This window comes from Centroberyx affinis, unplaced genomic scaffold (genome assembly GCF_046629955.1).
Source record: "Centroberyx affinis isolate AG114_WGS23_722 - 3 ecotype Tasmania unplaced genomic scaffold, CSIRO-AGI_Caff_v1 ptg005195l_1, whole genome shotgun sequence".
NCBI classification, from domain to species: domain Eukaryota; kingdom Metazoa; phylum Chordata; class Actinopteri; order Beryciformes; family Berycidae; genus Centroberyx; species Centroberyx affinis.
The window spans coordinates 189,378-214,063 of record NW_027282584.1 but is presented as its reverse complement, the minus strand read 5'-3'; the positions used below and the strand labels follow the sequence as shown (position 1 = coordinate 214,063).

Below are 24,686 nucleotides of genomic sequence, written 5' to 3'. Positions count from 1 at the left end.
AATTTTAACATAAGGAAAATTATTCAGTCAACATAGATCAAGTGATGTAACCCAAAATAAAAAACAAACCAAAAAAAAAAGCAGCCCTCCCATGTCTATTTCAACCACAGAGGCAGCTTCACACCAATAGATATGACATTCAAACATATATATAGGCACAGTTTCTGTCTTATGTATGAACAGAGAGGGCAACATTATTTTTTATTTCAATCATCTTTTGAATTTTCCGTCTTCTTTGACCTTCCATAACATGAGCTCCATGCAAGCAGCAGCATCTTCTGCAGTGTCATGGCCACAAACTGCGAGGGACAGTAACAAATTAACACACATACTGACAGTCAACACCCAACAACCTTAAATCAGCACTATTCTGCCCTACAAAGGTAAACAGCAGCAACTAGTTTTTGTGTTGTCAAAATATCAAAAGTCATGACTTAAGTTGAGATTTCATTTTACCAAAAAATAGAACCATAGGTGCTACTAAACGATATATTATCCCCTTCTGTAACAAGAATACTTTTGTCAGGACAGGAGATAATGAAGCTATTTTTTTTAGTTTCACTTACTCTTATGCAGTTACTGCCCTTAACCTCTGTAGGGAACTCTTGCAATTCTATAAAAGTTTAATCACATTCTAATTTCCTAATGAACTGATTGTGAACTATTCCTTTATTTGGTGAGGATTCATTTCAAATGGACCTGTAATAGAGCTTAAATTTCATGGGCATTCACATAACGAACACTGGTGTGGCGGCTGTAGTTATCCATGACCCACCACTCTCCTGGATGATCCTCCTCAGGTAGTCTGCGGTCAGGTTGTTGAGGGTCAGCTTGTGGGGGGGGCCCAGGCGGTGGGGGAAGACCGCCGAGGTGTCCACCACCGTCCCATGGAGCAACTACAGGAAAAAAAGGGAGACAGCTGAAGCTCTGATCACTGGGAGCAGCCTTTCATGCCGCGTTCATGTCTGATCAGATTTACCGTAAACACAAACTGCCGGCAGGGGAAAAAAACACAAAACAAAACATGCACGTCTACCTGATATTGGTAATTACAGTAGGATATGTGGGAATTTTTTGCAGGATCCACTTGGTGGCATGATTAGCCGTAATGTAAACACAAGTGGTAACCATGGCAGGGAATCCACCGATGTCGACATAAAAATTCAAAAGATCAGTTATATTCACATGAATACAATCAACCCTAATGTGAGCACTACCTGCTGCAGTTCGCTCATGATTTATTCTAAATCCATAAAGACAAAATGATTTTGGATGTGGGCATTCCAACGAGTTAAACGTGTGAATGCTTTTGAATGAAGTTGTAGCAACAAACTGTCATCCCGTTCTTCCAATATGACCTGAACGCAGCATTAGACCAATTAAATGTGAAATCTGAGAACTACCCACAGTGATCAGAAAGACGAAAGGCACAAGGAAACAAGTCTTTGAAGATAAAAAGTAGAACCCGCACACCGAAGTATGATTTAACTCTATATTGCACGACAAAGAGTTAAATCATATTTGTGTATGCGGGTTCTACTTTTTAACTGATGTTCAGCTCTCAACCCAGCACCCACTGTCGATGTAGTTAACTCTTAGCTGAAAACAGTAAGTCTATGTCATGGTACGCCGATGGTGTGGGGACCAACGCATGACCAGATCTGGACAAAAATAAAACTGATTGGATGTCACCTTCAGGGCACAGAGGTTTGTTTCCAGGCAGTGTCCGATCAGAACGGTGTCGGTGCTGATGAAGCTCAGCAAGGTCTGCTGGACCTCCCTGATGGAGGTGCTGGTTCCCCTCACATCCTCCTCACTGACGCCTGAAAACCTAGATGGGCAAATATCACTCAGGCTATCTATCTATTTAAATAGACATCGCTCCTTCTTCCCTCCCATTCTTAAATAGAAAAGGAGCAAAAGAGTGAGAATACAATGGTAGTTACTGTAGAAGTCTCCCTTCATGCAATTATCCTACATTAGTACTGCAGACAATTCGTAGAACCCATTAGTATACTGGGCCAGACCATTGCTTGTACTGCACATTCCCATTTTCCTAAAAAAAAAAAGAACATGAAACATGAAAAAAAGAACAAAAGTTGATTTTTCCCCAAGTGCAGTACAAAGCACAAAGTCAGACTTATTACATCTGTAGTTTGTGTTTCCTCATCAGATCATAGATTACCAAAAGGGAAAGGACACTTTATGTAGGTGTACTAAACTTGTTTGAGAAAAGAAAGAGCCTAGCATCCAGTTAGACTACCTGGTGTTGTAGTCGATGACCTCATTATCAGGTCTGACGAAGGCATCATAGATGACCTGCAGACTGGAGTTGACCACCGTCACTCTGGACAGCTCCAAACCATGAGTGGTGTAACACTACGGAGACAAAAAGGGCACAACAGATATCGATTTCACAACATCAGCAAGTGGCGCTTAGCAGAATCAAGGCCAACTCAACATGAAACATCAAAATCGCTATTCTTTCATTTCAAACTCCCATGATTAATCACTTCTGACATCAGGCACATGTGAACATGTAGTAACTTCAAAGAAAAATAAGTGAGCCGAGTAATAATTTAGCCCTGTTTGACAAGTAGTGGAAACAACTGGAAGAGCTCTATTCCAAATTGCTATATGTCTACTATTGCAAAGTACTGATTCTTGCGGCAAAGAGCGAACCTGAAGAAGCAGGAAGCATAATGCGTTGTTTGCTCCTAAACCTTTTATCTCATGTAAAATAAAAAAGGCACTTTTTTTGAGACTTGATTTATGGCAAGAATCAATACTTTGCAACGGTGGGCTTTCCTGCGCTTGCCAGAACCCTAAAAAAACATTTCAGTAGTGCAGGTGGTTTATCAATTCAATCACTAATCACAAAATCAATCACTGTTGCCATACAGTATATCCATTTTGGGGAGGAAAATCCTCCTTATCTGAAGTTCATCATTCAACATCTCTAGACTATAGACAATCTGGTCTGTTAAAGTATTGTCTTTTTGTCAACCAAGTAGTAAATTATGCAGTCTCCTTTAAAAAGTACAATATATTTTGCTTAATTTGTGTGTTATCAATCATTTATGTAATTCTGTTTTCAAATGGTGGAATCTCATTGGCAGGAAACTCCTGAAGTCTACCAACCACAGTAACTAATGTAAACTAAAGCTGGAGCTGTTATTTGCGGCTTGGAGCTCGACATGAGGAAGATTTTAAAAAGAAGTCCCTAGAGGAGGGTGACATCACCATTTCACAGTCCACAGAGTAGACCCCCGGACAGCTCACATCTGAGGCCGGTCTGGGCAGGGTGGACAGGAACCCGTCCAGGCTGACGGCATCATGGACATGCAGCTGGGGAAGAGCGAAACACACGCACACATATGAAATTCTGGTAAATTTTAGAGATCATGACAGAAAATTAAGTTATGGGAATCTCTCGCTCTATTCTTGTTTCTACCTTGAAGACTTGGCATCCAGGTGCTCCCATGACTCCCTCGCAGCAGCTGTAGCGGGTTTCCACCCCTCCTGGGACTGCAACAGTGTGAAAACAGGCCCAGTGCTTAAAGGTCCACCGAAACGAGACTTGACATTTCTCAATTTCATGGTATAATTTAACAAAGGACCTGTTAATGTAAAGTCATCCAAATTATTGTAACCGTCAGCCTTTGAAAAACTCTCCCACTGGTTGTCATTAGTCAGATTCAGAATTCCAATCTACTTCTAAAAAAAGGTTTACACTATAGCTTACAGTATCAGAGTATTTTGTACATTTAAAAAAACACATCAAACTATAGTATACAGACCTTTATTCTCAACTCCTTTCCCATAGTGGTAGTTACACTCCTCCTTGCGAGTGTGTTTGCCCGTTTGGCTCACAGAGTACGTAGCTCCGCATCGACAGCAGATCCTCTTCAGGGCTTTTACCAACAAACAGACAAGGAAACCCTTACTCCAAGTGCAGCACAGGTTAAGTACGCCCTCTAGTGATATGATCTGAGCATGGCGTCTTTTTGTCAACAACTGAAGGGATACATTTTTGGAGCAAATGTATGACTTTCATGGTAAAAATCACTTAAATCGTGTACTTACGGTCTGTGGTGCCTTTCTTATTGTCAGCAAAAAGAGCAGCACTGTCAGGTTTCTCTGGGTGCTTGAGAGGAAAGTTGCTCTCGATCAACATTTCCTCAGTCAAAACATGTTCCTTCAAACTCTCATACAAGGCTGCATCACCTGGCAGAGTAAGGAAAAACAAAAAAACAGTACTACATTCAATTCTTTAATCAAAAAAGCTTTTATAATACTGGATTAAAAGAGAAGTGTGTTCGAAGGGAAACTCTCATGCTCACCGTTTCCTTTAAGCTTTGTAAAGCTGAGTGGTATATTGCCTTTGGATCTTTGGCTGCTGACTTCATTTTCATCTGCACCAAGAGATATTAAGAGTGTAAATGAAGAATATTCAACTAAATGATGTCTTACGTCCCACACATTTGATGAAGAACAGAATGTCACCTTTGGCAGCAACAGCGCTTTGGTTCTTCAGCTTCTTCAGTGCGTTCACTGCAACACTCAGATATTTGAGTTTGTTGACACTGCGGTTATACACAGTCCTCTCCTCAGCGAGTGCCTATCGACAATAACAACATAACGGGGGGAAAAAATGAATTCCCAGTGCCTTGTTTGTCCGTGAGTATGAGGATGAGGTTTGTCGGCTCTAGCTCACACCTTTTCAAAAGCATCTTTGACAGTTGGTGACGTTTTGAGGAACTCCTCCGTGAACATGTTGACGTAGCGCTGTCGGACATCATGGGGCACTTTGTCTTTGGCCCCCTCAGAGCGCTGCTTCATTTTACGCTTAGTGGGCATGGGCTAAAAAAAATAGCAGAAATTGATCATTTACTTGCTAAATTTACTACTTAACGTGAATTCACTGTAATATGTCATCGATGGGCCAATTCTAACCCAGAACAGAAGGATATCTAGTTCAAGTAAAAATTCCCCTATTTTGTTGCTTGCTGCTTACCTTTGCAGGAACATGGACAGCAGCCTGTGGAGCAGAGGAGGTGGCTGGACTCGCATGTGCCGACGCAAACATAGAAGAAGAGGTCAAAGAGGATTTTCGCCCCGGAGCAGGAACGGGTACAGGAAGGGTTGGGCGGTATCTGTGTACAGGGGCGACTGAGGCCGGATGGTACACGTGTATCGGGGTGACTGGGCTCGTGTGCACCGGAGCGATCGGGGTCAGGACTGAAGTGACGGGGCCGGTGATGGAGGTGATGGGCAGAGGGTAGGCGCCCTCTGGCAGGATCAAGTGCAAGTTGTCGCCCACCTCGATCATAGTGGCTCCCACCGGTATGCAGTTCATATAACCTGGGGGGGGGGGGGGGGGGGGGGGGGGAAGACCAAACCCATTTAATTCTGACGCTTTTATGCACAACTACCAAAATACACCATGATTAAAAATTCATTGAAAAATTTGCCCTAGGAGAGAAATGTTGCTTGGATCTGCAGTATATAAAAAGGCAGGACAGGTGCTTATTAGGGGGGGATATACACTTAACAATAGGCACTACTGAGATTTGTTGCTGGTAAAATATTAATATCCAAAAGTGTAAAAAGAGACAAAAAAAAACAAGGCACCCAATCTGCTGATACAAAATTAATTCAATTAATTTAAATGAATAAAGGCCTTTAAACTATGTATTTTACTACTTTCCTCCCCTTACTTTTGGATATTAATATTTTAGTCGCAAAAAATCTCCCGTAGGACGTACAATGATTTAAAAAATTGCCCTATTTAATCCCATATCAATCTCACTACCAAGTCCACGTCACCCAACCATTACTTACTGTTTTGTATGGTGACAGGCTTATTTGCTGGGGTTTGAGGAGGAAGAGGAGCCGCCACCCTGGTCTCTGCCTTCCTCTGAGGGGCGGAGGAGATGAAGGCCTGGCCTCCCCTCACAGAAGCCGTCAGCATGGAGGCCCTGTGCTGCACCTGCTGGATCTTGGGGGTGATGGAGAGCTGGGAGGCCGGGCCCGGCGCTGCTGGCCCCCGCAGGGGAACCAGCACCTGGGGCTGAGATCGGCTCTTAGCCACCGGCTGCTAAACGAGGGCAGTCCATGAAAAAATGTCAGTATCTCGTATATCTGTGTAGATTCATTTCAGTCATTCAGGTAGTAAGATGTCCAAAAAATAAAAACAAAATCCACTGGATTTAATATGAAGACCTGAAGGCGTTTTGCCACTTATCCAAGAAGCTTCATTAGTTCTACTTAGTGATGGGGAATTCCCCGGATGAGTGGTGAAATGTCATTCATTTTAAGTCCAGTGGATTTTGTTTGTTTTTTGGATGTCAGTATCTCACAGTTAATGTCTGAATGTAAATTTGAAAATTTCAAATTCAGATTTCAGATTATCCATCTATTACCTCTGTATGTTTGGCTCCATGAGCCACCCTCTTCTGTCCCGACAAAGCTTGAGGTTTGACATGAAGCTCTGGTGTTTCCACATCAGCAGTTCCCACCTGAATCGCATGACGAGGGGAAAAAAAAAAAGTGTTGCTCTTTATTCTGTGGTCTACAAAACCAAACAATTCTGATGCTTTTATGCACAACTACCAAAATACACCACAATTAAACATTCAATGAAAGATCTACCCTATAAAAACAAAAAAGGAGAGAAATACTGCTTGATCTGCACTATATAAAAAAGGGGGCAGGTATACACTTTATTAACAATAGTCCCTACTGGAGATTTCTTGCAGGTAAAATATCAATATCCAAAAGTGTAAAAACAGATCTCCAACCAAGGGAAAAAACAAAACAAAAGCAAAACACTCTTGGCTCTTACACTTCTCTTCAATTTAGTACTACTGTAGTGCTACAGTCTACTTACTGGTACGTCAGGCGGCTCTGAAACCCCCTTCTCTTCCCTGTTGGCCTCCATGAAGATTCTGTAGCATTCCTCCATCGGGTCGCTGTCTGACATGTCCACTTCTGAGTAGTTGAGCTCTGCCTCCTCTGAGCTGTCGATGATGATCACCTCTTCACTACTCGCCTTCACAGAAAGCTGCTCGGTCGCTGCAGACGGCGAGTCCACTCCATTAGTCAAACGTGAATTGACAGAAGTTGATGAAGCGTGCGGAGCTTGACACTGGCTGCTGCCTGAAGCTGCTTCTGCTCGCTCCAGGCGGCTTGCAGGTGAGGCACGGTTGACAGCGGGTATCCTTTGCATTTGTCCTGGCATTTGGCTCGACGTTTTCTGGACATATGGAGGCCCTGATGGTACACTTGGCACGGGAGACCAGTGATCGTGAACCACATACTGGACTGGCTGCTCGGTTTTCTGGGCTTGGCTGGTGTGGTTATGGGACAAGGAGAACGAGTTGGCAGCCGGGTTCCTATGAGGAAATGTGGCTTTTTGTGAAACATCATGCGGCTGCATTGGATGCATTTTCTCAGGCAATTCAGCAGCAAATGAGCTCACCTCCTCGACCAACAGGTCTTTACAATGGTGATCTTCGAGGGAGTCTGACGTCCGAGGAAAACTCTCCGGTTCAAAACCGTTTTCCACTACAGGGTCCGCAGCCTGAAAGCAAGAAATCCTCTGACTTTCACTCCTCAGGTCTTCCAAACATCTAGATAAGTCATCAAACACGCTTACAATGATTGGTTTACTTTCACATTCCTGGCTCACAGAGAAATTAGAGGGCTCTGGAGTGTGTTCAGCACAATTATTGTTATTAACTTTATTTGCTTCAGGTGGGGATTTGGCCTTGAACACCTCGGGGTTTGCAGGTCGGGGTGGTGGAGAATCAGCTGGTTTGACCTCCTTGGCTTCCTCCGTTATATCCTGGGGTTTGCTAGCAGCAGCCTCACAGGGTTTCTGAGCTCGACTTCTCTTTTTGTCGGGCGAGGGAGGAATATCGATGACGAGGACCCCTTCCTCTTTAGAGTCATCCAGTAGTTCTGGAGAAGGCGATCTAGCGACCTGGGCCTGACGTACAACCGGCTTCTTCTGGTCGCTACATACAGAGTCTCTCGCTCTTTTCACACCTTGTCCACTTCTAGCTTTCTGGTCTTTCCCCGATGAGCTGTAAGACCGCAAGCCGGCAGAAAAGTTGGACAGAGGGTCATATTCCAAATCAGTCCTTGGTTTTGAATTGTCAACCACGTACTTCCTTGCTAGGGAGTTAGATTTACTAAAGTCTGTGTGTGAAGACGGTCTGTAATAATCTCCGTCTACATTTTTACCTGCTGTCTCAGGCTTGGGAACGGAGAACTTGGACAGAGTTTTCCGACCGTCCACCTGTACTGTTTGGTAGCGGGACAGTCTCCTTTGCTCTTTCTCCACTTCGTGCCTCACGGTTTCTATCTCCTTGTTGATCCGCTCCAGTTGCTGGAGGCAGTCATCTTTGGTCTCAGCATTCACTGGTGGTCCACTGGCAGCAGAGGGGTAGACATGTTGGACTCCTGTTCACAGAGGAAATACATTGGAATATTCTCAGTAATACTGTTAGGGCTGGGCGATAAGTCAATATTATAGTTTATCGTCTTTCAGTGGAATCATAGTGATGATATGGTGATTTTGGGATATTGTGACACAAAATCTTGCTGTCTAAATTGATGATAACAAGCAAATTATATTTAAAAAATGACAAAATGAGGTATGAAACATTATCAGGATCATTATCAGTAACACAGTTATGTGGTGGTAAATAAAAAAGGTGGGTAGCCTAATCTATGACCTTCAGCAGGTGGTTATAAGGCAAAAAAAGACTAATACAAAAAAAAAAAAGTAAATTATAAGATTCTATCCTGATAACCCTACATAATACCAAGACGTGTACTAGAAATATATAGCTTTACGATTTATCTCAGCCGAAAAAAAAGTGTCTAAATTATTATTATTCCGTAGACAATACGTTGAGTAAACATTTAAAAAGTTTAGGTCGGTTTTTTCCCCATCACTACATGGTGATATAAAAACATGCCCCAGTGAATGTTATTCCACTTTTTTCATTGATTGAAACATAGTGAAATGCGCTTAGGCCTACATTTGGTTTTATATTAAGTCAAATAATTCCTTAAACAGACATGGCCGCAAACGCACACCTGAGGTAAATTAAATTGAGCGTTGTGAGAAAGCACTGACCTGCAAAATCAACTACCGATGATTTGTACGAGGCACCAAACATATCCCGCACTTCTTTGGCATGCTTGTACAAACAGTGAGGCCGCTCACAAAGTCCACGTTTCAAGAAAGGACAACCGATATCAGCAAAGAGACCGGACAGGGGCAACATGAGCAAACTGACACTCTCTTTATGCTCAACGTTTGGTTAAACTAATTGACACGTGCGGCCTTCAAATGAACCTGTCATGACGTCAGTCTTACTTATATAGGCTCAATTCGGGACGCGAGGAGGCCATTATAAGTGTTTTAGTTATTTGGAATTAATAAAAAAAAATCCGTACATTAATGAATAAATCATTTTTTCAACACAGGTTAATAGTTTTACTTTTGCGCTGACATTTTAATTTCCCCTAGTTTAATCGGTGTTTATTGTGTTGCAGTAAAGCCTCCAGGCCGGCAGGTGGCGGTGCTGCACAAAACTGAACGGGGATCAACGGCGAAACAGCAGCTGTAGGGGGCGTTTACCTACTGAAACCGTCCAGCAAATGTTTACACATGTTCATCTGAGCACCCAAACTACATTGGCGTGTAAAGAAATCCAAAAAACAGAGATAACTTGCGGTGTTTGAAATGGAGAACAGCGAGGATGAAGTGGATGAGGATGAAACTGAGTGGAAGAGAAGCTTCACGGACTCAGAAGTCACTCCTGCCCCTCCTGCTGCTGCTGCTGCTGCTGGTAAACAGTCATTATGGACAGCCTGGGACACCCATATCCCATAATCAGTTTCTATTTAGAGAGTTTCTGTTTTGATTCCCCTAATACCCCTTCTGCCTTCATGACAAACAGAAGAAAACGGTTGCCTGACAGCTGTCTGTGCTATGCATCTTGAGTGTCGACTGGATACTAATTTTTACTATTAATTCTCTGTTTCAGGGCCCAGCAGCTTCAGTAAGATAACGTTACCACCAACACCTGCACACAGAGTCATTCTACATTTTGACTTGGACTGCTTCTATGCCCAGGTGGAAATGATCAGAAACCCCAAACTGAGGAATGTCCCTTTAGGTAAACTGACTACTTCATCTATTCCCCTATGAATACACTATGTAAGCACGTTGAGGGCATATATTCATACATTTTATTTACACCGCTTTGCCGTGATAACGAGTTAATAATATTCATTGTTTTCTGGAGATATCGAGTTATTTATGTAATAATGTCGTTATCTCGAGAAAACGGGAGTGAATTAAGAGATTTCCAGATCTCTGGTGCGTCATGATGACATCATGATGACATCATGTCAAGTCTGTGCCTGTCCTTGATTAAAGAAAAATGTGATGTCAATGTAGTCCTACTGCTCTGACATTGCTCCACAGAGTGATCATAGCCTATGTTTACTGAAATGATTTTAAAAGCAAATTATCTCATTATTATCTCGAGAAAACAAAATTTGTTATCTCAAAAATATGACATAAATAACTCAATATCTCGAGAAAACAAAGAAAATTACACACAAGATCTGCACAAGAGATAGTTACATCAGATCTAATGTACTGGTAGAAAAAAACAAACGTTGGTCCTCAAATGTGTTTGTGGTAAAGCGGAGAATATTTTTTTTATGGCACAGTAACTTCTCTAATCCAAATACAGGTATTCAGCAGAAGTATATCATAGTCACCTGTAACTACGTGGCAAGAGACCTGGGTGTCACCAAGATGATGTCAGTGACTGATGCCAAGGAGAAATGTCCTCAGCTGGTGCTGGTTAAAGGAGAGGACCTGACTCACTACAGGGAAATGTCCTACAAAGTCACAGGTAGTCTGCTCTGTCATCACAGTAATCAACACAAACAAAACATTACAGGAAAAATCCACCCTAAAACACGTTTAACACTGTTAAAAAAAGCCAGCTGTTGTTGATGTACTTTACATTTCTGGGTCCTTTATGTTGTTTGGGGGTGTATTTTTCTTATCAACTGCTGAATGATCAAAGTTCATGCCCGTTGTATGGAGGATTGTCGAAAGGCAATCTGGGAAATGTAGGAAATCATTAACTGAAGTAGAAGTAGACGAGGCAAGTGGGTACACGAAAAGAGTAAATTACAACACTTCATCACCAGATAACTCCTACAATGCATTGAACATGTCAGATTGATGATATATAACAGTGTGAGAGTATCCGAGGGTGGATTTTTCCTTGAAGATATCAGGCACTACAAACTAGGGCTGGGCGATATGGTTGAAATCAATATCACAATAATCATAAGGATTTTTTTTTTTATATCAATATATATGGCTCGTGTATGCAGAATCACATCTTAATCAAATTAATGTTCATCCCATTGAACCGAATGGTAATGTTAGGGTGTGATGTCATACAAAGCTGAAATTTTCAAATAATATTCCCACCATACCTCATTTAGTCAGGGTTTTTAAATAAAATTTGCTTATCATCAGTTTAGACAGCAGAATTGCATATCATGATATCCCAGAATCACCATATCATCACCATATGATTCCACTGAAAGATGATAAACGATAATATTATAATATTGAATTATCGCCCAGCTCTGCTACAAACTACAGTATGTCCTCATCTGATTTATTGCAAAGTCAACATTTCTCACCTTGCCTCCTCTTGTCTTGTCCCTCATGCAGAGCTGCTGATGTCCTACTGTCCATCAGTAGAGAGGCTTGGATTTGACGAGAACTTCATGGACGTCACAGAGATGGTAGAGAGAAGGCTGACACACACACCCAAGTCTGACGGCTATTCGTTTGAAGGCCACGTCTACAACCGTGTCAGTAAGTCACGTCGGTGCCTACAGTGTGTGGTTCTAGCCGTGCGACCGGTTCATAGAAACCAGGAAATGAGTTGTGAAACGAGCCAAGAGGCTAAAACGATAAAACATTTGCATTGGACTTTCAGTTTCCCGCTGCACAGAATGTTCACAGCAAGTTTTTCGGTGATAATGAATGTTGATTTTTCTATAATTTAACTCCAAAAGATTTGGATAACATCAACATTTTGATGATTTTTACACTCTCAGAGTTGAATCCACACTTTTAGATAGTTTTGAACACCCAACCCAGAGCCATATCAGCTGTAGGAGTGGACAAACAACACTCTAATCAACACTTGTCAATAGAGCTGCAACGATTAATCGATTAATCGATTAATCGATTAGTTGTCAACTATTAATCGGTTTGAGTAATTTTTTAAGAAAAATAAGTCAAAATTCTCTGATTCCAGCTTCTTAAATGTGAATATTTTCTGGTTTCTTTACTCCTCTATGACAGTAAACTGAATATCTTTGGGTTGTGGACAAAACAAGACATTTGAGGACGTCATCTTGGGCTTTGGGAAACACTGATCCACATTTTTCACCATTTTCTGACATTTTATAGACCAAACAACTAATCGATTAATCGAGAAAATAATCAACAGATTAATTGACAATGAAAATATTTGTAAGTTGCAGCCCTACTTGTCAACTGAACATTACATTATTGACAGCGGGAAACTGAAAGTTGACACTGACTTTTTTGCTGTGTTGGATTCTAATCTTTTGAAGAATGTTAAGCGTCTGCTCATCTGAGATTTGGTCCACGATATTTAAAGTGTTCAGACCGGTTCTGTGGTGCTTCTCCTGTTCAGGTTCAGATGCTGAAGCCGGCGATCACCCGCGTCTGGCTTTAGGTTCACACATCGCAGCAGAGCTCAGAGCCGCCATCAGCAGCAAACTGGGCCTGACTGGCTGTGCCGGCATCGCCACCAATAAGCTGCTGGCCAAACTGGTGTCGGGCTCCTTCAAACCCAACCAGCAGACCACTTTACTGCCGCAGGACGTCGGCGACATCATGGGCCGGCTGAGCGGTCTTCGCAAAGTGCCGGGTACAGAAGAGTGGAATTCAAACTCTGAAACCTACAGAGTTATTCGTCAAGTTAGCTATGAAACCTGCCCTAAAAAACTACTGTTATGTGTTTAAAGGTTGAGGGCTTTGACTCAGGTTTAGGTTTACTATCACCAAAAACTATACCCATTAATGCTGTTAAATGACTTATGGACTTCACTATTTTACGCTGTTACTGCTCTTTAGTTTAGTTTGGTTTAGTTTACTTTAGTTAAATTTTTTATGTGTTTGGAAAAGAAAAAAAAATGAACAAATATATGCAATAATATACAATGCATAGGTGGTATAAAAAAAACCTTAAGGACTTCAGGAAGGCAGTATTGTTTAAATGTTTTTGAATTCAGCACTATTTTGGCCTGTTCCTAGCCCATGCTGTTCATAGTAGTTATCCTTCCCTATAAATGTATGGTTCCATCATGTCTTCCCAGGAGTGGGACACCAGACCAGTAAGAGGCTTCAGGCCCTGGGATTGGTCAGTGTGCAGGACCTGCAGCTCTTCCCATTGGCTGACTTGGTGACAGAGTTCGGAGGCTCCAGTGCTCAGCGCTTGAAGAACCTGGCTCTGGGAATCGATGACTCACCTGTCACTCCTACTGGGGCCCCACAGGTAGGGTAGGGTCGCCCTGCAATCAAACTATCTGCTAATACTAGTGTGATTTTTTTTTTGCTTTTGCCAGTAATGCCCATGAAAGGTCTAAACCCACCTATGTATTTGCCATAGTCAGAAGCTGCTGCTGTTTGTTGTACTGCAGTTTTGGCCGACCTCCTGGAAGACAAAAGGCTTCCATTGTTTTCACAGATACATTAAGAACAGCTGGCAGAGACATACTGCTGCCTTGAGGAATATAATTCCTCCTTTTAAATAATGCATATTTTATTTCTTTGTATTTTTTCATAATTCCAATGTGAAGAGGATTTTTCTTTCAAAAGTACCATACTTTCTTCCAGACCATACTATATTTTCTTCCCACAAAACAAAAATCAAACAAAAATCTCAGCATCTGGCAAAGTACTTTCATTGCATTCTCCGCAGATAGAGTATTGTCATTTTGTGCTGTAAGACAGTAAAAAAAGTACTTATTGGCCCTTTAATGTATAAATATTACATTGCACAGTGATTTTTTTGCCTTTCTTATTAGTATTCCCTGTATATTTCAGTCTCTCAGCGATGAAGACTCTTTCAAGAAAATGTCCTCAACTAAAGAAGTTTTGCAAAAGATTCAAGACCTGCTGAGCAGTCTAGTGGAGAGGTGGGACAATTTCACAACCTATTAAACCTTAAAACCTTCCATCTGTCATTGCGGCCTTTAGGACGTGAGCCACTGAATCTAAACTGTTTAATCTGTTTCAACACAAGGATGCACAAAGACGGCAGGCAGCCGCAAACCTTCCGGCTCACCATCCGCAGATACTCCGCGACCAACAAGTGGTTCAGTCGGGAGAGCCGGCAGTGTCCCATCCCCAACCACATAGGGCAGAAGATCACCTCCGGTAGGCTTGTGCACAAGAGGAAGTATATTGTAGAATCGCTGTCATGTAGGCACAATCCCATCTGCAAGAGTCTAGGTTGGCATATGTAGGCATTTTATCACGGTTCCCACTGGCTTTGAAAATCCTTGAAAGTTTGTGAATCTTTGTAAAATGAATGGAAAGCCTTGAAAATACTTGTTTTGGGGGTTTTTTTATTATTAAAGTTTATCACCTGGAGCTCCAAGTTCATCAGTATGCCTCAAAACCCTGTGATGGAGATTTGATACAGCAGCAGTTTTAAAGACTAACTAAACCCCAAACCCAAATCTGTGTAAGGCCTGACATCTACCAGATGATGTCACCACCTGTTGGACTCAGTAGAAGGTGACATCACCTGGTACCAAAGATCAGCCAATAACAAATGGCTATTTCAGTAGCATGCTTTTTACCATTAGAGGTCAGGCTTTACACAGATTTGGGTTTGGGATTTAGTTGTTCTTTAAAATTATTTCTTTCCATGACTTCTTAACTTGACAAGATGAGTAAGTAAGAGATCAGAGTAAATAAAATGAGGCTTCCATAATGTCCAATTAAAACAGGCCAATTTTGAGTCCTTGAATTTCACCAAACAAGACCTTGAAAGCCATTAAGTGAGTGTGGGAACCCTGTTTTTTATTGCTTATTATTTTCTATTATTTTATTGTTTATTATTTTATTTACCCTCATCATTTTGAGTCTACATATTCTGCTGCCAAAAATAAGGTTTTTTGTTATTATTAATTGCTTTTTTAAAGTAGTGTGATCACAAAGTTGATTGTGCAAAACATTCAGTGAAGGTCTACTGATCTTTTTGTTGAAGTACCATTTCCTATCTCGTCTTCTGTAGGCAGCAGTGACGCCCCGGTCCAGCTGGTCACCCTGGCCATGAAGCTCTTTCACAAGATGGTGGACGGCAGCGCAGCCTTCCACCTCACCCTCATCAACGTCTGCTTCGCTAACCTGCAGGCCAGAGGGGCTGCAGCCGGCGGCAAGGGCTCCATTACCTCCTTCTTCACACACAGCACTTCTCCCAGAAAAACACAGAGTGCTTCGCAAAACCAGGTAATACCTTCTGACTGACAGTCAAGTAGCACAGTCTGATCAGGCTTGTCATCACCTTTCAGATGCTTTTTTTCTTTTGAGAGTCCTTTGAATTAGGGCTGAAAGATATTGACCAAAAATATAATTGTGATTATTTGACAGAACACCTTGTTTAGAAATCCATTTTGAACGCCCTAAGCAATTAATTGCATCCTCTGTGATTTGTAAATTGCAGAAGTTCATATTGCAATTTTGTTTGTGTTTTTTTTTTTGTATTAATTGTTCAGCTCTACTTTGAAGGTACATGTATAAACTTACAGTATGTTGATGTTATCTGTGAGTAATGTCTTGGAATTTGCTTAGAATGACATCCTTTCATACTCTGCTGCTACATGATGACTACTGAATGTCCCTTCTGAGAAGCACAGATCAGCCTGTGTTTGAAGGTTTGAAGCCCTCTGGAAATCTAGGTTTGAAATTCTGGGAATCATTTGTGCTCCTCCCCCTTTTTTCTCCAATAGGACGATTTCTCTCCAAGTGGGATTAGTCCCTTCATGGATCATCGGTTTGGATGTGACATGGAGCACAGCAGCACAGAGGGTATGACTGCTCAAGGTACTTTACAAATGACCATACCTGCAGAAAGCCCTCCCAGAGCTAAGAGAGCACTACATGTATTACCCACAAAGCAGAGCGCTGTCGTCCCTGTAGCGGCTCCACAGCCTCAGAAAGCAGCCTGCAGCACAGCGAGGTCAGACCCCAATGAAACCAATAACACTCCAAAGTTGACTTGTCGATTGCCCCCCAACGTTGACCCGGAAGTGTTCGGGCTTCTTCCCGAGGAAATCCAGAAGGAGCTGTTATCCCCCGCCTACGCAAACTCCCTCCCCGGCCCTTCCACACACACTGACTCACACAGTCTCAAAGACAGAAAAGAGACTGTAAGCGATTTGGATTCATCTGACAAAATTATCACCGTGAATCAGCAGTGGCCTCCGGGCCCGAGAGCAGCACCAGGAGAAACCGTCATGGAAGAAGGGAGGCCGCCGTCGCCCCGGTCTTCTGACTGTCGGTTCCCGGTAGACGTGGACCCTGAGGTGTTCTCCCAGCTCCCCCCAGACGTCCAGAGGGAGTTGATGTCTGAATGGAAGCAACAGAAGCCGGTTTTGAAGACCCCCTCCTCTAGGAAACAGGGGAGGAGCTCAGTGACCAAAGACAGAAAGGCTGCAGCAAAAGGCAGTCAGGCAAACAGCTTGCTCAAGTATTTCAAACCCAGTTAGAGTTGTCCATTGTGAACTGGATTTCACCAAAGACAGTTGAAGATGATGCAAATGTGGACAAACACATATTTTGATATATTATTTTTCTTTCAGAGATTCTATTTTTGAGTTGTTTCTCTCATATGGTGTGTATACTGTACATATCAATGTAAATATGCAGATTAGTTACCTTTTTGGAAATAAAACTCAATTCCTTTATGAAACTGAATATTGAATTGAAAACACTGGCAAACTGCTTGGTTTTGCACACGCATTGAACATTGTGGAGTCCCTCCTCCCCAAAAATGTTAAATTCTTCCATTGCCCTCATTATGTCATCCCTTATAAACCTAATTGCAGCTGTTATACAGTTGCACCAGACATTTTAATTGCAGTATTTTGCAAAGCATATTAACTTACCTATCTTAACAGGACCTAAAATTAGTTTATAGATCTAGGTTCACTGTTTCTTTTATTGTGCAACATTGTTTTAGGCAGCAGGATTACTTCCCTGAGCCTCTAGAAGTGGGGCCAGTTCCCCGGTTGGACGATTTCCACTGAAATCCACAGAGGCACACATTATTTGTCGACAGGGACACAATCCAGTTTTCAAAGAGCCTCTTTCCTCATGAGAAATACCAGAAAACACAAGGTCTGTGAACACACAGCCCTGCTTGGTTCGTGTTAGCCTGAAACTCCTCCCTGGATCACATGTGAGAAGGGGAAAGGTTCAGACTGTAGTATGTCCCATCACATCATGATAGTGACTATTTTATTTTACCCGGACGAGTTGAGCTCCTTCTGAATGGAAGTTGGCGCTTCTTCCGGCTAGATTGGTAAGATAGAGTTTATTACTTTTAGTTCGCTCAAGGGAGCTGTGGCACTGTTGGCTTTCATCATTTCATTTTCAGGTTTGCGGTCATAATTTTTTTGGATACTGGGTCCACATTTGTTGGGAACATTTTGATTGTGCTGCATGATGACTGAGTTTAGATGTAGTCTGGATTTTATTTGCCTTGTGGACTGTGGATATGTTTTACAAAATAACCAAAATACATTTTGATACTCCTCTACAAAGATTTAAAACTGTATTCTACTCAAGGAAATGATGCAAGTGTTAATGTCAGACAAATATAGTACCTGCTGTAAGTTAGAGGGTTTTTGTCATGTTGTTTACTCAGCCTCTCCCCTCCCTCTCCCGCTCTGCTGATTGTATAGAATCCAATACGTTTAATCATGCACTTGGGAAATGACTGTAGATTTCATGGGAGTATCCTATATCGTGTCACTGCTGTGCTAATGGAATCTGAGTTGCATGACAGTAACTATTTCCTAAATATCACAAACGCCCTTAAACCTTGACAGCAAGTAGAACTTTCAGAATAAACAAGAATGATATTCTTTAAGATTATTTCTGCCCTCGAGGGCTATGAACCACTTCTTTTGAACTAAATATGATTTTCCGTGGCATCGTTAATATGCCGTCTTGCATAAGCTGCAAGTGTAACTGAAGCAGTGCATTGACCTGAGTGGCGTCACGCAGTGTTGAGCTGGCTGGCCATAGTCAATAAAAGGAGTTCTGTCTGTGAAACAGGCAATGTTTTGCTCAGCAGTTAGAGAAAAGTCTGGAGAGGCATTTGACTGCTCATGTGGAAGGCAGCTCCAGTCATGTGCTCGCCCCTCTCTGATCAGCGTTTAATGACTGGGGAGTTATGACGTCCCACTAAGTCTGTGTGATGGTCCTGCAGCCTCAGACTGAATATTTCAGCTATGCCTCTAACATTTCACAGTTTCTTTATTCTAGTATACTCACCCTATAAGCACTTACTGTAATGTACAGTATGGGGTTAACGGGGTAGTGGTGCACTATCAGAACAAAGAGTGCATTTATGTGCTGGAGTGGCCCTCCAGCAAGTTTTCCAGCTTGGAGTTTGGTACATGATGCATCAAATCAGCATAGCATTGTACTGTGACTTCAACTCCAGGGCAGGTTGAGCACCCAGCTGCACAATGGCCGAAGGGGACTATGACTATCTGATCAAGCTGCTGGCGCTGGGGGACTCGGGAGTGGGAAAGACCACCTTCCTCTACAGGTACACCGACAACAAGTTCAACCGCAAGTTCACCACCACAGTGGGGATCGACTTCAGGGAAAAGAGAGTGGTGAGTGGTGCAGTGGGAAACTCTACACTACTGTTATTTTAAATATATTACATTATAAAATAAATTTTCTTTATTTCTATACCTAAATATGTTTGCATTTCACCCATACATGACCTTAAAGTCACAATTAAACCGTATTTTGGGAGCATCTTGCCTCCTTAATGTGATGTATTTCCTGTTGAAACAGGATATTGGGGCGGGACATAACGTGGAGAGGGATCATGCAAAAGTGTAAATCAATGGGATTTCAGTTAGGGGGGGTGGGAGGGGCGGTTCATGGTGGGTGGTTCTGGTACACGATGAAGTCACCATTAAACATTTTCAGTTTTCCAGGAAGTAAAAGTAATGAGATTTTGAACTAAACATACAAGAAAATAACATTTTTGCCATTTTTTTAGCATCATTTGTAAAATAGGTGTATGGTATGATGACCTAAAAAGGCAAAAAAAATTATAATTTCAATGTGACTTTAAAGGCTGAAGTATTACTTGTTTGTTTTATAATTGACATGTTGTCTTTGTGTCTGAAAATATCCTCCAGTACAGAAGTGTTTAGAGGTTGGCACAGCTCAGGAGCAAACAAAACATTTTTTTTAATGTCTTTGCATGTAAGTCACATCTGTTGGACTGTGATGCCTTATGGTTTGGTTCAGATGTACACAGGGAAGGGTGCTGATGGGACCACCGAGAGGAACTTCAGAGTCCACCTTCAGCTCTGGGACACAGCGGGACAGGAGAGGTATTCACGCCCTATGAATAAATATAGATGTTCGCTTCAGAGTTCATTTGAGCTGCTCTTGTTCTTTTTTGTCCCTTATATTCACCACATATACAGTATACATATATATATATATATATATATAGTATACATACAGTATATAAGTATTTTGATAGACTTGAAAAAAATCTAGATTCATAGGTCATTTTAAGTTGTGTAATAAAAGCTTTACACTCCTTTTCAGGTTCCGCAGCCTCACTACAGCTTTCTTTAGAGACGCTATGGGCTTTCTGCTGATGTTCGACTTGACCAATCAGCAAAGCTTCCTCAACGTCAGGAACTGGATGAGTATGTGTCATCTAAGTAGCCCGCTCTGCTGTAGATCGATGGTCTGGCTTCAGTCAGACTGCCTCCGTCAGACTTCAAACTGTCTCCTTCAGTCAAGAGTTTGCTATTAAAATACCATTTAAAATGTATTCCCTCTTGTTGCTGCTAAAGGTTAGATGGAAGGTTCCCTATGTCAGTCAGCCTACATGATAACCTTCAAAATTGTAACCTTTATTCATCCAGTGATGGCTGACTGAGCACAGCACAGCAACGCCGTGCTTCACATTCACACCCAGTTTCTGGTTTGGTGTCCTAACTGGCGGACACAGGTTCAAATTTGCTCTGTTACACATATTAATTTGCACTATATGGGAGTAAATTATTGCCTCTGTGTTGGTTCAGGTCAGCTACAGGCCAACGCATACTGTGACAGCCCAGACATAGTGCTGGTGGGCACCAAGGCAGACCTCCAGGACCTGAGGGATGTTCATGCCAGGCAGGCCAAAGATCTGGCAGACAGATATGGGTGAGGCATAAATTGCTATCATCTGTGGGTGAGATGCTGTGTGTGAGTCTATGTGAAGAAGTGTAGTGTAGATGAATGTAGGTCTGGTCTGCGTGGAGGGGCGGGTGGTTTTTTTGAGGTGTTGTGACCCAAAATAAATCATCTGTGATGGAAGTTGCCCTCTCACCCACTTCTCACCCACTTCCACCCCTTCCCTCCAACACCTAAGCCAGGCTTCTACATTGGCATTGCTGATCCTCAATAGCGCAAGACTTAGTTACATCAGATCCTGTCTATTGGGAAACATGAATCAAATTCAAAGCAGATGGCCAGTTTGATTTTGCACTGATTTCCCTCAGCTGAGCCACTTCACACAAATATCTGTAACTTGCTTCACACATAATCCACAAAGATCAGTGGTTCTCAAACCGGTCACAGGCTGCTTATTCAGAGTGGTGAACAGCTCACCCAAAAACTTATTTTCCCTTTTCGGTTTGTTTCATTAGATTATCAGAGGAGGCCTAGAGGCTGAAAACTATTCAGTATTTCACAAGAAAAAAAAGCCAAAATTTGAGAAAAATAACACATGATAATACATTTGTAGAGTAGAAATATGTTTTTTTCCAATCCCATAAATCATCTCATGACCCCCCCTCAAAATGATCTCATGACCCCCTGGGGGGTCCCGACCCCCTGTTTGAGAACCACTGATATACAGTAGATTACTTACCGTTAGATAGGTTTGCATTTGCACCACTTAGCTTCTTTTTACCAGTTCACCAGAAGATGGTGACAGTGAGCTGCACTGCTCTCCTTCCTAATAAACACAGTGAATGTGGCTTTCCTAGATGTGTCAAGTCCTCTCTTCCCTCTCCTCAGGATCCCCTACTTTGAGACGAGTGCGGCCACAGGTGCTGAGGTGGACAAGGCGGTGACGACCCTGCTGGACCTGGTGATGAAGCGGATGGAGCAGAGCACCGATGGGGGGCAGAGCTGCGAGCCCAACGGCAGCCCTGTCGCCAGCCACGAGGTGGAGGTGGCCCCCGTCAGGAGGAGGTGCGCCTGCTGATAGGCGGACATGTTGCCACCAACAAGCACTCTGTCAGATTTTCCCCAGGTCACACTGTATTTTGAGATTGTAGCGTTTGCTGGAGCCTGTCTCGGGTGCCGGGTGGGTGGGGCTTGCTCAGTTAAACACAGCAGATAATTTGAGATGCTAAAATTAACAAAAATCCATATTTGAGAGTAGTAGAGCTTTGAAAAGCTGGCCCATTTACTGTTGTTTATACAGTGTGTGTCCCTCTCTTGGTATTTGCTGCACTGTAATGCTATTTATTCACAACCTGTGTATTGTTAGTTGCCCATGTTCAAATTTGTCAGAAAAGCGCAGCACAGTGTGCCACAGTATAATCCCATGTTTTTTTTAAATCTGTAAATAGGAACTGAAAATAGATGGAAGATCCTGCTATAAAAACTGGGATCTGTGTTTTGACACGACACCAAGTGGCTGTGGTTCAGAAAAAGGTACATTATAATTTTGAAATGGTCATATCAGAGAAAAATACTGTTTTTATTTGACACATTGAGGCATTGATGGAAAGAATATGCAGGCACATAACGTATATTTATCATGGAGTATAATCGAAAAACATTTAAGTCATGATTACATTTCTTTATATGGACGATAATTTTTGTTAGAACAACCAAGATAGCAAAGTCCCTTACATGAGTTCTGACTTTTATACGACATGTACATAAGCAGCTAAGCCTTTTTTTTTTAAATGGATGATGGAACAAAATTGCCATGCAGATTGAAGAAAGTACAAGAATGTTAAAGGGTTCCTGGAGCAGATGCTGTATGTAGAGCTGCATTTTGAATAAAGTCATTTTATGTTTAAATCATGTATGCCGCTTGTCATGGAAAAAGTAATGCACGGAAAGCTCTTACTGTTATTTTGAATGGAATTACAATACTCGCAGATTCCATTAGTATCATTATGTTTTACACACATTAGATGCATTGAATTTGAAAAGAGAAGGTTTTTGAGAGGGGGTAAATGTCCAGCATTCATGGTGAGTGCTGGTGTGTTTGTCAAAGAACAAAAATATTCATAGGAGGAGGACATTCATGGGGTCACAAACAGTACAATTCCACCACAATACCTTGGATGAAGCCAAAGAAGCTAAGTTTTTAATGATTACCACACAGTAGCTAATTCCCCTTTGTGCCACAACAATTTTTGACATCCTACATCAAATTAAGGAGAACGACAATGATATTCCATATTCCTCTACGATAACATGTTAGTTGTCATACAGCATCCAAAATCCCAAATCACTCCACATTCAGCTATAAGGTAACATTTTTCTCTTTGGTGTACTTACAAAACATTCTAAGTGTGACTACAGAATTTACTCTTTAAATACACATTCATGACAGTAACTAGATAGCCTAAGATTCAACTATTAAAACTTAAATGTCAGATTTGTGTCATGGTTTCCCTAACGATGAGTGCGTTGTGATTGGGAGAGGAGACGTGTGAGTGATTATCTGAAATGCCTTTCTTGCCCCACGGAGATGGGAAAAAAAAAAAAAAAGGTTTGTGTGAGACAGAATGGACAAGCGAAAGGATCCGTATGCCTACCATGCTAAAGCTGAACACGCACAAAGGCATACCACCACCTCTGGTTCAATTGAATGACTACACCAGTCTGTGTATGTGTGTGTGTGTGTGTGTGTGTGTGTGTTAAACCTCCGTATAAGCTTGACTTTCAACATGAGCACGTGTTGTGAGTCATGAGGCAATCATGGGGCTAGCTATCACTGTTTGGGCCCAGTCATCCTCAGTCACCAACCCCCGACACGCCGGTCTAGTCCGAGTTCAGTTTGGCATGATAGGGTTGCCTGTTTTCTGAGAAGCCAAGATAATCTACAGATACAAAAATAAAGTTTGATCTTTGTTTCTATCTGAGACAAAATGAGCAATAAGAGGTTTGGTCCCATGTGGAATATAGGAATAGGATTTTTTTTTTTAGTTTTTTCCTTGAAACATCTCTCATATAAAGTCACTGGCAATATTCTAAGGAATATCATCAGGAATATAAACAATAGCAAATAACTCAATTTTACCCTCAAAACAATCTTCAAAAAGGTTGTACAAAACTTCCCTAAAAGATTTGTTAGTGCCTCTCGCATGCAATGCCATTCAGATAATGGATCATGCTCTTTAAACAAGATGCAGTAGGTCATTAAACAGTTCATTTCTCTGATTTGTGTCAAATATTGGAAGTGATATGGTTGTGTGCTGAATAAATAATTTCCCCCTGGTCAACAAAAGCTCTGTGATAACTAATGCATTGGATTCAAGGTGTCATTTGTTGTGGTTGAATAAGAATGAAATAGTGGTAGACAACAAGATCAGTTGTTGGTGTATATGACATATTTCAAAAACTATGTGAGCGCTCAAAACGTTAGATAAACTGTATTTCCTGATAATGTTTTTGAAGATACTTTAAACGTCTTATAGTCTCAGAACCTAATGTAGGCCTATACTTTTTTTTTTCTAAAATTCTGTATTATAATGATAAGATACTATTGTCCCTCCGAAAATAAGGTGAGTCTATGGCTTGTTGTTGGAATGTTGATTCTTATTCCAAAAATTTGAAGAATCTCAACAAAATTTGAAGCGGACAGTCATGCTGTCTTAGGACAATAAAAGACATACAGGTATAGGGTTCAGTATTGTAAACAAATACCATCTTCCAGGGCGGTGCAGACTGCCTGGCACCTCCAGGGGAAAATAGGACTGAAAACAGGATTTGCACCTCCGTCGAGGCATTGAATCTGATTACAAAAAACACTGATCTAACTCCTTCCCTGAGATTAGGCAGTGATTAAAGTGTACAGAATCAGTATACCTTTGTTAAAGGCTTAATGGTAGCGTTATACCTCAATCGATACTGTGTTCTCTTTCAAAACAGAATTGGGAAGATTTGATTATTCATGTTTCCACAGTTGAATCCCCTGCGGACTCCAGTTAAGATAGATACACAACGTTTGTTCTATTCAAGCCGTTTAGCCACTACCAGCAGCCATGCAAAGGAGGATAATGGGAAG

General features: G+C 41.8%; 3 protein-coding genes across 3 annotated transcripts; 2 read left to right on the top strand and 1 right to left on the bottom strand.

The window, feature by feature from the left end:
- Positions 1-166: 166 nt before the first annotated feature.
- On the bottom strand, positions 167-9,302 carry LOC139666911 (RNA exonuclease 1 homolog). Its single transcript, XM_071546250.1, has 16 exons — positions 9,152-9,302; positions 6,893-8,469; positions 6,426-6,521; positions 5,845-6,100; positions 5,126-5,364; positions 4,720-4,863; positions 4,507-4,621; positions 4,344-4,415; positions 4,087-4,227; positions 3,801-3,914; positions 3,455-3,528; positions 3,244-3,348; positions 2,264-2,379; positions 1,693-1,831; positions 776-896; positions 167-299 (listed from the first exon to the last, which is right to left on the bottom strand). Exons 1-16 carry the CDS (start codon positions 9,300-9,302, stop codon positions 211-213), a joined length of 3,549 nt encoding a protein of 1,182 aa, XP_071402351.1. The 3' UTR covers positions 167-210.
- Positions 9,303-10,116: 814 nt separating this feature from the next.
- On the top strand, positions 10,117-17,023 carry poli (polymerase (DNA directed) iota). Its single transcript, XM_071546259.1, has 9 exons — positions 10,117-10,199; positions 10,785-10,949; positions 11,792-11,938; positions 12,792-13,028; positions 13,477-13,655; positions 14,207-14,298; positions 14,406-14,539; positions 15,405-15,619; positions 16,120-17,023. Exons 1-9 carry the CDS (start codon positions 10,163-10,165, stop codon positions 16,876-16,878), a joined length of 1,965 nt encoding a protein of 654 aa, XP_071402360.1. The 5' UTR covers positions 10,117-10,162; the 3' UTR covers positions 16,879-17,023.
- Positions 17,024-17,578: 555 nt separating this feature from the next.
- Positions 17,579-21,680, top strand: LOC139666917 (ras-related protein Rab-27B-like). The gene is made up of 6 exons (XM_071546260.1): positions 17,579-17,693; positions 18,843-19,020; positions 19,673-19,758; positions 19,982-20,085; positions 20,467-20,590; positions 21,449-21,680. Exons 2-6 carry the CDS (start codon positions 18,868-18,870, stop codon positions 21,636-21,638), a joined length of 657 nt encoding a protein of 218 aa, XP_071402361.1. The 5' UTR covers positions 17,579-17,693; positions 18,843-18,867; the 3' UTR covers positions 21,639-21,680.
- The last annotated feature ends 3,006 nt before the right edge of the window (positions 21,681-24,686 follow it).